Source organism: Oryza brachyantha, chromosome 3, assembly GCF_000231095.2.
Source record: "Oryza brachyantha chromosome 3, ObraRS2, whole genome shotgun sequence".
Classification (NCBI taxonomy): Eukaryota; Viridiplantae; Streptophyta; class Magnoliopsida; order Poales; family Poaceae; genus Oryza; species Oryza brachyantha.
This window is the reverse complement of record NC_023165.2, coordinates 23,375,831-23,392,897: the sequence shown is the minus strand read 5'-3', so window position 1 is coordinate 23,392,897 and position 17,067 is coordinate 23,375,831. Positions and strand designations below refer to the sequence as shown.

Below are 17,067 nucleotides of genomic sequence, written 5' to 3'. Positions count from 1 at the left end.
TGAAGATATTTTTTCCTAAGCAAATTTAGGCAAGGACTCTCTTTATCAGAATACAAATCATAAATCCACTTAGCCAACAGAGCTGTGTTCATTTTCCTTGTATCAATAAAGCCTAAACCTCCAAAGTCTTTAGGTAAGGTCAGATCTCTCCATTTAATCATATGATATCTCGTTTTCTCCCCGGACCCTTTCCAATAGAACTTACCTCTAATAGAATCTAACTTTTTATGAATCCCTTCAGGTAGCAAAAATATGTCGGTGTGTTTAACATCGGCAAACATCTCGAGCGAGCAGAGGTTAATCATGGGGACATGAAGATTATAAGAAACGGTGGCCCTACAACCATATATCATGTGACCCAGCCCTCTGGAATGTTGGGCCTATGACTAAGATTGTTATTATCGGAATATTAGATATTATCATTTTTTCAAAAGTAGTATCGAATCATAGTAGTGCCTCGAACAAGGTAGAGTAGGGCCCATGGCAACAAGGAGAGAGCTCACGAACAATTGGCCAACACTATGTCACAACGGGAGTACCATGTGCCTTTGTGTGAGTCACGAGTGTCACACAGTTTCCGACCAATCATTTCTTGTGCATGTATTTATTTTCAAGGTTTAGTTAACTCAACTTATATCTCTTATCATAAATTATATGTCACATTACCGTTTTTGTCTATATGGCATATAATTAATGAGATTGAAACCCCCATAAAATCTCATTGAGACCGGCCTAAATAGTTATGTGGTATTCTTGGTGATCACATGAAGAAAGATAAGGGTTCAAGGAAGACACATTAGTTTTTGATTTTGTTTCTGAGTCCTACGACAGTCGTATTATTAAGAGAGACTCATGCATAGCTCGTCATTTATGTCCAAATGTTTAAAGATATTATTGATTTTAGAATGATAGACATAAAGCACTAGACTCACTATGAAAAATGGTTCCTTTTAATAAGTGGTGATCAAAATTTCTGGTCGGGATGGCTGAAATCCTCTATTTGGTCAAGAGACTTGATCAGGAGATCCGGTGGTTGTAATTGAAAGTTCTGGTCCAGTCGTTTGAGAGTTTTTCTAAGCTTTGATCGGAAGTTCCGATGTTTGAATCTCTAATAACGACTAGTTTTTTGAGTAGTGCAAGTATTTAACTCCCACTCACCCTATTTTGAGGGGTTGTTTGTCACATCTTTTAGACTTAACCTCTTAGGATTTCTAAGGTTTCCACACCTCTCTTTTTTGAATCTAGAGTTTCTTTGTGCATGTGAGTTGGAGATTTGAAGATTGATTGAGCACTTGGAGATCAATCTCAAGCTATGTATTGGAGGTTATTACTCTTGGAGGTTGTCCTCCTAAAAAACTAGGTGCGCCCATGAGTATTCAATTCTTGTGGATATCCCGAAAAATGTTGTACGACTTTCCCTCAATTCTACCAGGAAAAGTGGTAACTTTACTAGAAACTAAGTTTCATCTTGGACGTTGCCAAGTTACCAAACTTCATTGAATATATTAGCTATTGCCCTTGCATGGACCTAGGTGGTTAATTGGGAATGGAGCTTTGTTTTGGTGATTGTTTGAAGGACTACGTTTCTTACACGTGCGAGCTTGTGTCGCTTGGGATCAAGTGGGTTTAACTCCTTGGAGTTATTCGGTAAAGAGTAGGATCTTCATAATTTGAACTTTAGTGAAAAATCATGTCTCCCTCTCTCTTGCATTATCTTAATGATTTTCTTGCTTGATAGGTGTTCTTAGGACAAAAGAAAAAGGCTCGAAGCTCGTGAGCTACACGAGCTTGGCTCTTTTCAGACTTGATTCTAGCTCTGCTTGAGCTCCTAATGAGCCAAGCCCGAGCTTGAATTGAAGCTCATGAGTTTTGTTGAGCTGAACTTGAGCTTCTCACGAGCTTAGCTATACATGCTATTTTTATTTGTTTATTTGATGAGATAGTAGATTAAGTATAAATTAGTGTATATTTAAATGATAAACTAATACATGTTGATATTATTGACTTAAATTATTATTTTTGTTAACAAATTATCATCAATATATATATATATATGTATGTATATATCATATCATGTACTCAAGACGAGCCTATGAGCCTAACCGAGCTTGAAGGTCTGGTAGGCTTGATTCAAGTTCAGGTTGAGCTTGTGTTGTCCTTGAGCCTAGGCTGATTGGCTCACTAGAGCTCGGTTCGTTGACAACTCTAGGAGTTCCTATTTATACAATGTTATTTAATTTCCTTAACTCATTCTTGATGTGTGAGAGTTGCCTTGATTGCATTCCTCTCGAGTGACTGAACCTGGGTATTGGAATTTCCGATCAACCTCGTCAGTGAGATAGAGAAAGCCGATCGAAAGTTCTTATTGTTCTGATCGAATCTAACAAGTAATTTAATTTCACTGCTAAGTTAGATAACTCAATGGTACTACTTTCAAGTGTATCACCATGCCTTTTTTTTCAACTACTCTACCTTCCTAACAAGAGGTAAAGTACATGCCATATTTGTACGTCTCATGAGTGGCAATGATGCCGATGCATGTCGGAGATGGGAGGGTGACAAGTAGTAGGAGGAGCACAATACAAAGTGATAGGGGCAGTTCACACCCATATACCCCCATATGTTCGCTGCTGCTTATATTTATATGTTAAAATTTAAAATTTTAAACTTAAATTTAAAGTTGATTTGGGTTTTTCATTGGAGTTTATTTTCCAACATCCACTTTATGCCTATCTTTCGGGCAGTCAACCACTTCAACTTGCTCGGGTTTTAGTTTTTTTAAGAAAAAAGCCAAAGAGCTATTTAAAAAATATAATTCGTAAATAAAACTTTTGTATAATATTTTTAGTGATTTAAAGGCAAAGGCTAAAAATAAATTAAAATAAAAAATTAAAATCAACTCTAAATTTAAAATAGAAAATTTAAATTTTGACATATAAGTATGAGTAGAGGTGAAAGCATAGCGGCGCAGAAGTTTAGGACCAAACGTGCGGCGATAGCCCTGCAGCATGGGAGCGATAGATCCAACCGTTCGCTTTGAATGTGATCTGAACTTGCACTCAAATAGTTGGACTTTCGGGACTCAAGTTGACTCGCTTTCTTTGGCAGCTTCGCATCAAGGATAACACATTAAGAAAAATAGGGTGGAATGGTAAACGTTCTGGAAGTACATCGAAAGCAAATCGGTTAGTGGTTGGCGAGGAGACATTACGCATGCAAAACTTCCGATTCTGCAAGGAGTTTTTCTTGGCGTGTTTACTAGTGTGTATGCATTATCTCCGCACTATAACAAGTACAATTATATAATTTAACTTTAATTTATAGGACTGTATTTAATCATTTAAAATTTATGGGATTGAGTAGGCATAGAGTCCATGACAGTGCAGTATTGTAGCAGAGGTGAAGAGTAGCAGTTACATTAATCGAGCGTAGCATCATAGTGTTAATGGCAAATACCAGCCGCAAACCAGTCAATTAAATGTGAGCCAGTATCGAATTGGCAACCTCCATAATCATTCAATTAATGAAAGTTCCATTTCCAGCCCAGTACATGACGCTGTACCCCTGACCTAAAACTGAAAGAGAAACCTGTCCCGGGGTGCAATTTCAGTAATCAAAACATGCCTAAATTAAGGGGCTGTTTAGATGGAGCTAAACTTTTTAGCCACATCTCACATCGGATGTTTGGACACTAATTTGAAGTATTAAATATATACTAATAAAAAACTAATTTCATAAATGATAGCTAATCCGCGAGATGAATTTTTTTAAGTCTAATTAATTCATAATTAGCAAATGTTTAAGCATCACATTGGCTACTCATGGATTAATTAGGCTCATTAGATTCGTCTCACGAATTAACCTAAGATTATAGATGAATTTTATTAATAGTCTACGTTTACTATTTATAATACGTGTCTAAACATTCGATGGAACAAGGGGCTAAAGTTTAGTCCCTTGTCCCAAACACCACCTAATATAAGCACGGCCATCCTCTGATGGCAAAACCCTCTTGCCCCAACGCGTACGTTATTCAGGTGACCACTGACCAGGGCAGGCAGAGAGAGAGCAAGGACTCACCCCAACAAAATCAACGCGAACCGACTTGACCTAACTGGCGGTGCACGCTTTGATCTGCGAGGTCGACCAAAATGGAGACGTACCAGACGAGCATCCGGGGGACAGCGAGGGTACCCGGCGTCGTACGCCCCAACCGTGGTCTCCGTTTCCCATCGCGGCGGCGTTTGCTCCTCGCCTTTTCCTCGCGGGCTTGACTACGGCCGCGTTCGTTTGTCCCTGGCAAATTAACTTATCCCCGTGTTTTTCACGCACACGCTTCCTGAACTATTCCCCGATGTATTTTTTGTAAAAATTTTCTATAGCAAAGTTATTTTAAAAAATCATATTAATTTATTTATATTTTTTTAATAATTAATAATTAATTAATCATGTACTAATCTATTACTATGCTTTCCATACCATATTCTCGACGTTCTCCTGTTGTTAGTCCAAAAGTCATTTGGCCACTCCTCGGTGCCGCCGTGTGGGTAGTTGGCCTAACAAAGGCATAGGCTCTGCATGCAAAAAGCAGTAGCAGATTATCGTATGACTAATTAATTATTCTCTATAAAAAGCTCAAAAATAGATTTATATGATATTTTAAATACTTTTTATGTAACTGTTTTGAAAAAAAAATATGTTAGTAGAAAACGAGCGAATATAGGTTAAAATTGAGGGTAAACAACGTGGCCATAGTGGTTTCCTCTCAGTTGCTAGTTAGTAGCTAGCTTGTTTTCACTGTGTCGCCGGCGACGATTTTGTCATTCCCAATTCCCACGCGATTATCGGCTTGCTAAACTCGTGGAGCTCTCGTGGACTTGTGGTCAGTGGCGTTCGCAGTTCCACACACGTCAAATTGACAGCCACAAGTGTGGTATATGGTATTTCATGGCATGTAATTGTAATAATGATGGCTAGGTGGGTGGGTGCATGCCATGGTGTGCTTTGCCTATAAAAGGAGTATCGTGTGCCCAGCACTTGGGCACCACGACCACTCAACTCACACTGGCTCAAGTGCTCAACCAGCTTTGCTTAGCTAGCCACCCCTTGCACCTCCTCCCTGATCAGTGGCTAAACGACCAGCCGCTAGCTAGCGATCGATCGAGAATATGGCTCAGGGAAGGGGCAGTGCTGCCGGCGTGCTGGCGTTGGTCCTCCTCTGCGTGCTCCTCCACGGCGAGCTCGCCGAGTCGGCCGTGTACACCGTCGGCGACCGCGGCGGCTGGAGCTTCAACACCGGCGGCTGGCCCCGGGGCAAGCGCTTCCGCGCCGGAGACGTGCTCGGTGAGTCCTGTCCACTGAGCTAGCATAGCGCTCTCGTCCGTCGTGTCGTCGCGTTTAACCGGTTTCGGCGCCAACTAGCGCGGCGCGGAAGCGCTGCGCTACCTAACCTAACCGTGCGTGACACGTACGTACTGGTCGCGATGCGGGAACCAAACCACCCCCACGATTTTTTTATTTTTAAAACCCTTTTAGTAAATAATTTTATTACTAAATCTCTGAGAAATATTTTCAGTTTATAAAACTTTTGGCCACGCAACCAATATTAACGTGGCGAAACGGTTTACCACGTCATTGTCAGTGGTGTTACATCATTGTCTTGCAAGACTGTCACGTCATGCCACGCCGATTAGGCTGCGTAGCAGCGTTGTCTTGCTACGTCACTAACACTAGTATGACCAAAATATTCAGTTTTGACAAAATTTTGCCCAATAGCTTAGTAATAAATTTACTTGCTAAAAAAAGATGTATTTAATAAAAAAATTTCGCCACCCACCAACTCGTGCCCGGCTCGGCCGGTGTGGTTGCTTTGCTTGCCACTAGCCCAGCTTTTGTTTGTGCCGAGTTCGGAAATGTCACGTCGACTGTATACGACGTGCGAAACACAGCCTCTGCACGATGCAGCAGGGCATCCCAGTTCCCCCCACCCCTTTTTGCAGAGCACATGGTGCCAGGGTTTAACGAACTGTTGAAAACCAAGCCAAAACCAAGAGGTGTTGAGTGAGATCACGAACCACTTGGCAGAGCTGTTAGATTCGAGCTGAAATTTGTTTCTTTTTTTGACAAAATTTGGTTGAAATTCACCTGTAGTCAATGGTTTTCATAAAAACCTGGGTTATTTGGTTTTGTAAACACTGCATGGTGACATGGTGCGGTATATACAAGCGCAACTAAAAAACTAACAAAGTTGGCTACCAGGTTCGTCTTTCCGTTTATGTTTATACTTATAAGATAAAATTTATTTTTTTAACCTTAAATTTTAATAGACTTTGAAGATTTTTTTTCATTATAGCTTTCTTTTCAGTCTTACTTTTTATATCGTTAAAAATATAAACATATAAATTTTATTTATAAATTATTTTTTTATAAGTATGCTGTTTGGTTTTTCCCTATACGTGACAAACGATCACCCCAAATTAGACTTCTTTAGACTGCATGAATTTTTATAGGAAAAAAAAAACTCTGAAATTGCTTTGTTCTCTCGCGTTGAACTACGTGAAAGTGGGTAAGGCCACGTTATGTAAAAGTGAGTACTTCTTTTCTCAAAATATGGCGTGTTTGTGCATGCGTGCAGTCTTCAAGTACAGCCCATCGGCACACAACGTGGTGGCGGTGAACGCCGCGGGGTACAACTCGTGCAGCGCGCCGAGGGGGGCCAGGGTGTTCAAGTCCGGCAACGATCGCGTCACGCTGGCGCGCGGCACCAACTACTTCATCTGCAGCTTCCCCGGCCACTGCCAGTCCGGCATGAAGATCGCCATCACCGCCGCCTGATCGATCTGGTGGCTCCGCGCGCCGCCGCCGGACGCCGGCGAACTTAATGTTGACTCATTTACTCTACAATCTACATACATGTCCTCCGTCAGGGAAGTAGCTTCAATAATTCTGTCAGTGTCTTCGTTACTGACTGGCCGTCGTGTTTAGGCCTCTGCTTGTATGTTGCAGGTTAGTTGATTGTTGGAAGTATAGAGGAGTATAATTATGTGATGTGTATTTTGAGAAGAACTTAATAAAAGCCATACAGATGCGTTCTGACCCACCCTATATAAGTATTACAAGGTTTTGAAAAATTGCTGTGCGTAAGCATGTACAATAGTGAGACAGTAGCTGTCTATGTGCGTCCACATCAGATTATTCATCCTACGTGGCATCATTAAGTCAAGAAAAACTAGATTGTTGTCTCTTCGTTCGTTTACGGCTTAGACACGTGCTCCCAAGTTGCATGTAAACTTTTTCTAGAGAAATACTTCATATATTAGTTGCATGTAACAAATACAAACATAAAAAATGATGTATTAAATATGCTATAGGTAGCCAAATAGATAACCTATTGTACATATTATTTATTTAATTGTTTCTATATATCAAATAGACAGCAGTCGTCTATGCTGTTGTACGTGTCCGGGTGGTTTCTCTCTGTTTGTACCATCCTACATTCTACGTTCACCTGTGAACATTGAGAACCTCGCACTGCCGTCTTGAACAACAGCTATTGCTCTGTTCACACCATGAAACCCCTTTGTTTTCCTTAATATATTCATTCGCTACGTCTCGAGCTCTCAACTGCACCGAGCCTTTCAGGGTGATGGTTTGGATTTTTTTATTTAAAAAAATTTAAACGGTATATTTATAAATAAAAAATAATTTATGAATAAAATTTTTATATATGTATTTTTAGAGATTTAAAATCTAAAGCTAGAAAATAAACTTCGAGAAAAAAAATCTAAAATCAACTTGAAAAACATATATATTGTATAAGCACAAAATAAGAATATTCTGGAGTCGCACGTGTGAACCACGTGATTGCCGCTATTCAATACGGCAGTGCGAGCTTTTCAGTCTTGACACTAAACGTTTGAGGGTTATCAGCATCTGGACTAATTTGGTATACCGGCACATTTCTAAACTCCTGCAACATGTGGCTTCATCACTTACAGACAGCTCTCAATTCTCATCACCAAATTATACAGTGCACCAACATCATTTATCTTCAGATAATGAGTAGACAATCATACTGTAAAGTTTACACCGAGTATCTAACAATAATCTTTTTCCCATGCGCAACTGGGTTACAGTGAGCAAAGATATTAAAGAGCTACCATGTGCTTGACTCCATGGGTTTGGACCGTGGTTGATGTCAACATTGTATGGTTTCAATATTGTCGTCAGATCATCAAATATTCCTCCCGTTTTATATTATAAGACTTTCTGGCATTGACTAGATTCATTAATTAATGAATCTAGAAGCATATCCAAAACATATATATATACATACATATATATATATATATGGATGAACTTAGTAAACTCAGAAAGTCTTATAATCTGAAAGGGAGATTACTTTTTCTTACCATCGGGTGAACCTGGGCTGAATTTTACTAATGAACAGATTACAAAATAAATTATGCCGGCAATAAGGGTACCAACTATACAGAAACTTTGATGCCAGATCAGCTGATAAGATTGATATTTCTGCTGTGACAAAAACCTGCAACATCCGGCAGGACTGGTGGCATTGCCTTAATTTTCAGGACTTGCAGCCTCGTAGCATGCTCCATGACCTCAAGCGTGCTACAGAATTCTGCACACTCATGGATTGCGAAGCGGGTGAGATTCCGAAATGAGCCATTCCCCACATCGAACACCCTAAGCTTCCCCAGTCGACTGATTTTAAGGTACCGTAGCTCAGGGAAACTGTTCTGTGAACATGATACCACTGAGCAACGGAGTGCATCATCCTTTAGCTTGAGTTCACAAAGAGTTGCGAGTGAGCCCAGTGATTCCATTGGACTTGAAGCCATCCATGAGCCAGACAATGTGATGCTTTTGATGCAACTGAAATGTAGATCTTCTAGCAGGAGATGACGTGCTAATCCTTGTAGATTCAACTTCTGAAGTTGCTCATGGTTCGTTACTGCTTGAATTATATCTGAAGTAATTCCTCGAAATGAGCTAAATGGCATCATTATAAATATTGAGTTGAGATTTCCCATCTGAATCAAAGATTCAGCTATTGCAGGGTTTTCATTCACCACATCTAATCCTGCAATAAGCTGATCCAAATCAAAACCATCTGAAAACTCTGGTCTGCATACATTTCCATAGCTGGTCTTAAAATGTAGTTTCCTCAGATTTGTTAGTGCCATTAAATCCCTTTCAGCTTGTGTATCATGAATTACAGCTCCATGTAATGTTTGTAAATTAGTAAGGCGACTTATGTTAAGAGACACCGTCCAATTCAGGTAAATGTGCCGAAGAGAATCAAGGGTCTCAAATATAACTGGAAGCCGGTTGATAGACGTCCCCCTTATATCAACTGTTTGTAGCAATGGAAAATTGCTTTCAGGAAAAGGAAATTCACCAAGATTAGTATTTCTCAGACTCATGTATCTCAAATGGTTCAGATTACTTTGGACACTTTTGAGGTTATGAGCCAATATCTGTTGTCCTTCAAGTTCAAGAACTCTTATGTATTGCATGTTTGTCTTATGTTCCAAAAAATTGTGTGGAATCCAATGATGAAACAAAAAGAAAATTTGGCAAAACATGTTGCTAAAAGGCCTGAATGCCTGGTGACCAACAGTAACCACACGAGATTCCACTACACCTGGAAATATTATCAGAGATCTTAGTTTCTCACTGTTACTTAGTTCACAAAAATCATCAAGTTTTGTATGGAGAGCAAGCCTTCGATAATATTTTCTTTCCTGTCTTGGGATTGCATCACCACGTCCACAGTAAAAGAATCGACTCTCTCTTGCTTCCAATCTTGCTAGTTCAGATAACATGCCATGAATTCGAACCCTCTTGAAACACTGCCTGTGTGCAGACTGCAAAGGTTGAACTAGGCACCTTTGTATGAGTTCATGTAAATAATCAGTGGCTGTTTCCTCCTTTGTTTTTCCATCTTGCTGGGGTATAAAGTCATCTCCGATCCACAGTCTTGTCAATTTAGAGACACTGATTTCAGTTCCTTCCTCGAAAACACCTAGATACATGAAACACAACTTCATATGATAAGTCAAGCAGTTGTAGCTTAAGGCCAGTATTTCCAAGCACTGGTTCCCAGCTTCGGAATCGTTCCACTTCATGCTCTTCAATATGCTCCTCCAAACAATGACTAGCTTTTCCTTCCCTGACAGTAGTCCTCCCAATACCACAAGAGCAAGAGGCAACCCTCCGCATTTCTTTGAAAGTTGGTGCCCTACATCCCTCAGCTGTGGCGGACAACTTGTTGTGTCAACATGATCCAGCCCAAAAACTTTGGAAATAAACAGCTGAAAGCTCCGTTCTTCACTAAGTGGATTTAGCTCATAGGGAAGGGAAGATGGGTCAGCAGAAACCGCAATTTCCTTGGAGCGAGTGGTCAGCAAGATTTTGCTTCCATTCGTGTTCTTGGGAAAAACTTCGCTTAACTCAAACCAAGTTTCTGTCGTCCATATATCATCCAGTACAATCAAATATCTCTTATGCTGCAGAAACTGGAACATAGCATTTTTCGCTGCAGCTATATCTCTCATGTTCAACTTAGCGCCAATTTGGATTGATGTGATCCTCAAGAGGCCAAAAGCTTCTGCGTTCTGCCCTACTGGGACCCAAGCACATGCATCAAAATATCTCTCCAAGCTACTTTGAGAACCTGTTCGTTGAGGTGAATCAGGATGTAGTGAGGTGCTCCCTGTTTGGATTGCAGAAACCTTATTGTAAACTAGAGATGCAAGTGTGGTTTTTCCAATCCCTCCCATTCCCACTATCCCAACCACTTCACGGTGCGATGTAAAGTGAAGCAACCTATCGACGATTATGCGGACCTCATCCTCTCGACCAACAACAATGTCGTCACCGACGTTGTAAGAAGAACGCCTCCACAAGGAATCGGCAGCAGATGCAACAGTGGCTGAGATGCTGCTGTTGCTGATATCCCTTAGCTCACGTAACATGGAAGCATTCTTAGCCCAACTATCTATGATGGATTGGAATCTGGATTTGATCTCGTTGATTTCCTTTGCAAATCTGTAGGAGTTCAAGGGCTGGAGGAGAGGGTTTAGAGTGTAATACCTCCCCTCATGGAGCTCGACGCTCTCGATGAGGTCCTCAGCATCGTAGGCAGCATCGCGGAGGGAGTGTAACCAGAACCAGTTGTTGGATGTGGAGCGCCGCCGAATCTCCCTCAAGTCAACATCCTTGAGGAAGCATTCCACCGCCTGGAGCTCGTGAATCAGCGAATCTACCTGCTCCTTCACGCCCCACAAGGATGTGATACCCGACAGGGCTGCGGTGCTTAGACGGTCAATAAGGCTAGAGAGGAAAGCACCTTCCGCCATGGCTGGTAGCCTCTGTTGCTGCTACTCCTCACCCCTTTGGTGATCCTACCATTTGAGGAATTAAACAGCATGTCAGCAACCACGGTATTTCCTTATACTCCAGGTTTTTCCAGGTTGTTTAAGGATCCTTCTTCAGAAGTTATGAGAAGGTATTTTATATTTTCTTACCATCTCTAACCACTTCCTGTCCTTCTCATTATCATATTTATAAGCATTGTCAAGACTATACAGGCTACCCATCTGCATCAAAAACAGAAAATTTGGCCATCAAGTCATACCCATCCACTCAGTTCAAAGTCCAACAGCTGATCAGCTTATTTTTATCTCATGTCATTGTCAGGTTGAACCAGCCAACGCTTAAAATATGGATGAAAGTTGATGGATGATCTAATAAATTAAATATTAGAATATAATATGCAAAAATCAATGGTGTTATATATTTAGGACTTGTTTAGTTCCCAAATTTTTTTTCCAAAAATATAACATCAAATTTTTGGACACCTAAATAAAGTATTAAACATAGATAAACCAAAAAACTAATTGCAGAGTTGTGGAAAAAATCTTGAGACGGATCTTTTGAGCCTAATTAAAAAGTGATTAGCCATAAGTGCTACAGTAACCAGCATATGCTAATGACGGATTAATTAGGCTCAAAAAATTCGTCTCACGGTTTTCAACCGGAATCTGAAATTTGTTTTGTAATTAGACTATGTTTAATACTTTAAATATGTATAAAAACTTGATGTGATGTTTTTAAAAAAATTGTGTAAACTAAACACCACCTTAGAGACAAAGGCAGTACAACTAGGCTGGTCATAACAGTAGCTGTTTTTACGATGTTCAGTGTTTGTTTAATACTCAAATTAGCACAGTGTACATGGATTATTATCTTTGCATCTGTTATAGCATGTTTGATGATCGGCTTTGTCTCTAGAAATTTTAGCAAATCGATTTAGCATGACGGAACAGAATAGTTTCATCTATAAATCGGTCAAGAACTCAGAAAACAATGCTCTCGAACACAGACAATAGTAGTAAGCTTAAATATCCCAATTCTTAACAAACAGAAAGAGCATACCATTCGACATTGGGACATTGCGCGAGCTTTACCGTCCATTGGCCAATGCCAGTAGCCAACGCCAATCACGCCTAAACCATCACAACAAAGTCTTATGGAGGAAACAATGGACATGGACACGGTGGTAGAGGGTTGTGTGCGGCTCCAGCATTCACCCGAGCGAGGCGAACGCAAATGCTCATCAGGATCGCGGGAAGAGGGGAGGGGGAGATTCACACAGAGGCGCAAGAGGGCCGTGTGGCCCGTGTCCGAGGAGGATGGGTGGGGGGAGGGAGAGAAATCTCGTGCGCTTGCATGTTATATAAATAGTTATTAGAAAATATAAAAAAAATTAATAAGATAGATTAATATGATTTATATCACTTCACAAACATGCAAGTTTAAATTTAACTTCTACACGTTGTAGAAAAAAATAAACAAAACTGAAACTAAGTATATGCATATTCATAATTGTTTTTGTTATTTTTGTTACAACTTATAGAAATTGAATTTAAACTTGCATGTTGGTGGAGTGATATGACTTATATTAAACTATCTTGTTAATTTTTTTCATATTTTTTATGATTATTTAGATGACATACAAGCAACGAATGTACGGTGTATATACACCCGTGTGCTTAAAAAATTGCTTCAGGGGAGAGAGGGCGATGTCGTCGACGAGTAGTAGCGGTGGCATCCGGATCCGGGGCAAAGCCAAGGTGGGCACTAGGGCTTGTTGATTCGGTGAAGGGGCGCCACGGCGAGCTCATGCGCGATGAATTCGGCCTCCCTGCAAGGTGGCATGCTCCCGCGGCCCACCACATGAGTATGGCCCAATTGAGGCCCACTGATCTATCGGCCCAAGACACACTCAGTACTCAGCAAAGTGAATCCAATTTCAGGCTCAGTTCAGTTGTCAAAAACATCGCATCAAATCTTTTGACATCTAAATAAAACATTAAATATATATGAACATTAAAACTAATTACATAGTTATGGGAAAAGTCGTAAGACAAATCTTTTAAGTCTAATTAGTACTACATGATTAGCCATAAGCGCTACAGTAACTAACATGTGCTAATGATTGATTAATTAGACTCAAAAGATTCGTCACGCGGTTTCCAGGCGGAATCTAAAATTTATTTTATAATTAGACTATGTTTAATACTTCAAATGTATGATCGTAATCGATGTGACATGTCTCCCAAAAATTTGTGGGAATTGAACGCAGCCTCATTTCTACAAACCAAATTCAATTCCATTTGTACGAAACAAAAGCGTCCAAAGTAATCTAACCCATTTGAGATACATGAGTCTGAGAAACGCTAATCTTCGTGAATTTCGAATCCCGGAAAACGTCCATCGCTACAAACATTTGATACAAGGGGGACGTCTATCACGACGCTTCTAGGTATGTTGGTGACCCTAATGCTCTTCGGCGCATCTACCTAAATTGGATGGTAATTTCAGCATTGGCTCGAATTATATGGATGTTAATGAATTTAAAAAATATAAACAATGTATATTAATCATTAGATAAATTTAGATATAACTAAAAAGTTTTATAATATGAATCGGATACAGTAGGTCCCTGGACTAACAAATATGAGGAAACTACATTTTAAGGCCAGCAATCAAAGTGAATAAAAATTAGAGTTTTCAAGCCCATCCGATTTGGATCAGTAAATTGAAGTATTGAACTATCGGATGACAGGAATGAAAACTCTCGACTAACAGAGATTTTTTTAAAATTAATATCCCTTTAATGGAAAATCGCATTAAACAAGGAAAATCGTGAATTTAGGGGTCTATCGAACGGTAGGAGTTCGACTGAGGCCTGTCGAACGGAGGGAGTTCGATAGGGCCCATCACCCGTTCGACTGCTGAGCCAGCCGGGCCTGTTGAACTGCTGCAATTCGATAGGGGACCCTATCAAAAGTTTGACAGCCCCCTGTCGAAAGTCCGATCTTCTTTTCAATTGCGTGCTGGCCGTTCGATAGGGCCCTTATCGAACTACATCTTTTCGACAGGTATATATATTCACGATTTTCTCCGGTTGACCACTACTTTTATGATTTTGCATTAAAATAATATTAATTCTCAAAAAAATTCACTAACAGAACCATTGAAACAGCTCGGAAATCATAACTCAATATTTTTATTAGAGACTTCTCCATATTACTGAGTTTGACACGGTTCAACAATTTGCCATTCATATTGCCATTTTCTACAGCATATCAATAAGTTTGTCAATTATTCTACGATATGTCTCTAGGCCGATGATTTTTTTTTTCAAAAATACCTGGAATGTTCTTATATACATGCAAGGTTAATAATTGATTTACACATTTAAAAGTTCCAAAAAGATTATGATTTCTTTGCAAAGCCTGCTGCCACGATATGGAAGTTTGTGTACATACTTCCATACTTTTTTAAAAAAAGAAAAGTATATGCTATGTTGCACATAATAGATCAATTATATTTTACAAACAACAATAAAATCCAAAAATGTGAATCAATTTTTTTACTGTTCTCAGAAAAAAGTATATCGAGTTATCACATTTTTTAAAACTTCGTAACTGATACAAGGTATCGTATCAGAATTTTTTTTTGAAGCAATCATATCAGAATTTTGCATCTCACTGTACTTTTTAAGAGGGTAAAAAAAAAACCTTTAACCAAAGTCGGGCTCTCGGATGTACCTATTTGCAAAATTCCTACATGGGCCGAGCCGGGCTTATGAATCAATTAGGTTAGATGGGCTTTAATTGCTCTATGTCCACGCCATGTTGCGGCCCACATAAAACTGAAATGGCCCATTGCCACTGACCGTTCAATCCAGGCTAACACATTGATCTGACGGCTAGTGATACGCCACGTTGTACTTACTCGCATTTCAATCGGAGTGATTTGCACGTCAATCCCCACAGATCAATTTGCAAATTACTACTCCTCCGTCTCATAATATAATATAAGATGTTTGACTTTTTTCTTCTAATGTTTGATCATTTGTCTTATTCAAAAAATTATGAAAATATGACTTATTTTACTTTTGACTTACTTTATTATTACAAGAACTTTAAGCATGACTTGTCATTTTTTATATTTGTACTAATTTTTTAAATAGGACGAATAGTCAAACGTTACAACCAAAAAAGTCAAACATCTTATATTATGAAACGGATGTAGTAGCTGCTAGTAGTTGTGCGTCGGCGGCTCTTCGCCCCCATCCGACGGCGCAGGTGACTGCCTCCGCCGCAGGCGCAAGGTCTCTCTCCCTTCGAACCAAGCGAGAAAATCGAACAATATATTTATAAATAAAAAATAATTTATAAATAAAACTTTTACATGTTCTTTAGCGATCTCAAAAGCAAGATTGAAAAATAAATTACAATAAAAAATCCAAATTTAACTTTAAATTTAACAGTAAAAATTTAAATTTTGGCTTATAAATATAAGAAAAATGAAAAGATAAGACTGCAAATATCATTAGTTCCACACTCTACATGTGAGATCCTCCACCGCTCGTGCACCCTCCCATTTTTCGCTTTTACCTATGCTTATAAACCGAATTAGTGAATCTTAAAATTGAAATTGTTTAGGGTTTTTTTACCGAAGTTTAATTAGTGTTCAGTCTTAACTTTTAGATCACCAAGAATATATATATATATATATATATAAATGTTTTATTTATAAATTATGTCATTTGGCTATCACCCCATGTACTCAACCGTCACCGCCGCCGGTGTCGAAGAATCGTGCGGTCAGGTGTTGCCATAGTGCCTTTCCCGGGGGATTCGGTGACGGGTGACGAATCAATACTTCTTGAGAATTAGGATTCACCTTGCCCGGCGAAGCGCGGGTATCACGTGATTATCGTGGTTTTTCGTGGTTTCGCACCATAACAACCACGATAACCTGTGGCGGAGAAGGCCACCGGTTTGGTGAACCATGCTGGATGACAACAACAAAAGATACGTTCTTTGTTCATCGATCATTTCCTTGTAGCGCCGTAGCAGTGGCACCCAATACCCCAATGGTGATGGACGATCCGATAGCCCTGCAGGCTGATCAGCAGCTGTGCAGTTCTCGTGAGGCCGGTCATGTGATCACGGGCCCGTGTCCTTTGCTGCATTGAAGCGCTATACTACATTTACAGCTACACTTTTTACAGTCTTCTGCCACCGCTGCTACCCGTATCTGCAACACATTGATTATCAGACATTCAGACCAGCATCCAGCTACACACTGCACTCCATTTTTCAGAATTTACGCACATATTTGAAACTAAACATAGTTATAAAATAAATTTTAGATTTCACCTGAAAACCGTGAGATAAATCTTTTGAGTTTAATTAATTCATCATTAGCACATGTTGATTACCGTAGCACTTATGGCTAATCACATACTAATTAGGCTCGAAAGATTCGTCTCACGATTTCCCCCGTAACTATATAATAGTTTTAATATTTATGCATATTTAATATTTTATTTAGGTGTCGAAAGATTCGATTATGTTTTTGGAAAAAGTTTTTACAACTAAACAAGCCTTATTATGCTTATTATGCTTGCTTTACTGCTACCACTGACATGAGTACTTACTTCAGTTCATTAGCTGGCATTGT

The 17,067-nt window shown here is 39.6% G+C and overlaps 2 protein-coding genes across 2 annotated transcripts; one reads left to right on the top strand and one right to left on the bottom strand.

Annotated features, from left to right (window-relative positions):
* Nucleotides 1–5,051: 5,051 nt before the first annotated feature.
* Nucleotides 5,052–7,097, top strand: LOC102709723 (chemocyanin-like). The gene is made up of 2 exons (XM_006650417.3): nt 5,052–5,343; nt 6,635–7,097. The coding sequence occupies exons 1-2, from the start codon at nt 5,169–5,171 to the stop codon at nt 6,832–6,834; spliced, it is 375 nt and encodes a 124-aa protein (XP_006650480.2). The 5' UTR covers nt 5,052–5,168; the 3' UTR covers nt 6,835–7,097.
* A 1,310-nt stretch (nt 7,098–8,407) lies between these two features.
* On the bottom strand, nt 8,408–11,405 carry LOC102709446 (putative disease resistance RPP13-like protein 3). Its single transcript, XM_006650416.2, has one exon. The coding sequence runs from the start codon at nt 11,382–11,384 to the stop codon at nt 8,511–8,513; it is 2,874 nt and encodes a 957-aa protein (XP_006650479.1). The 5' UTR covers nt 11,385–11,405; the 3' UTR covers nt 8,408–8,510.
* Between the last annotated feature and the right edge of the window lie 5,662 nt (nt 11,406–17,067).

Excerpts from the sequence above, each read along its gene's own strand:
- LOC102709723 (XM_006650417.3), top strand. The coding sequence starts at position 5,169 with ATGGCTCAGGGAAGGGGCAGTGCTGCCGGCGTGCTGGCGTTGGTCCTC. Across the intron at positions 5,344-6,634 it reads CCGCGCCGGAGACGTGCTCG|TCTTCAAGTACAGCCCATCG; the intron begins GTGAGTCCTGTC and ends GCATGCGTGCAG.
- LOC102709446 (XM_006650416.2), bottom strand. The coding sequence starts at position 11,384 with ATGGCGGAAGGTGCTTTCCTCTCTAGCCTTATTGACCGTCTAAGCACC.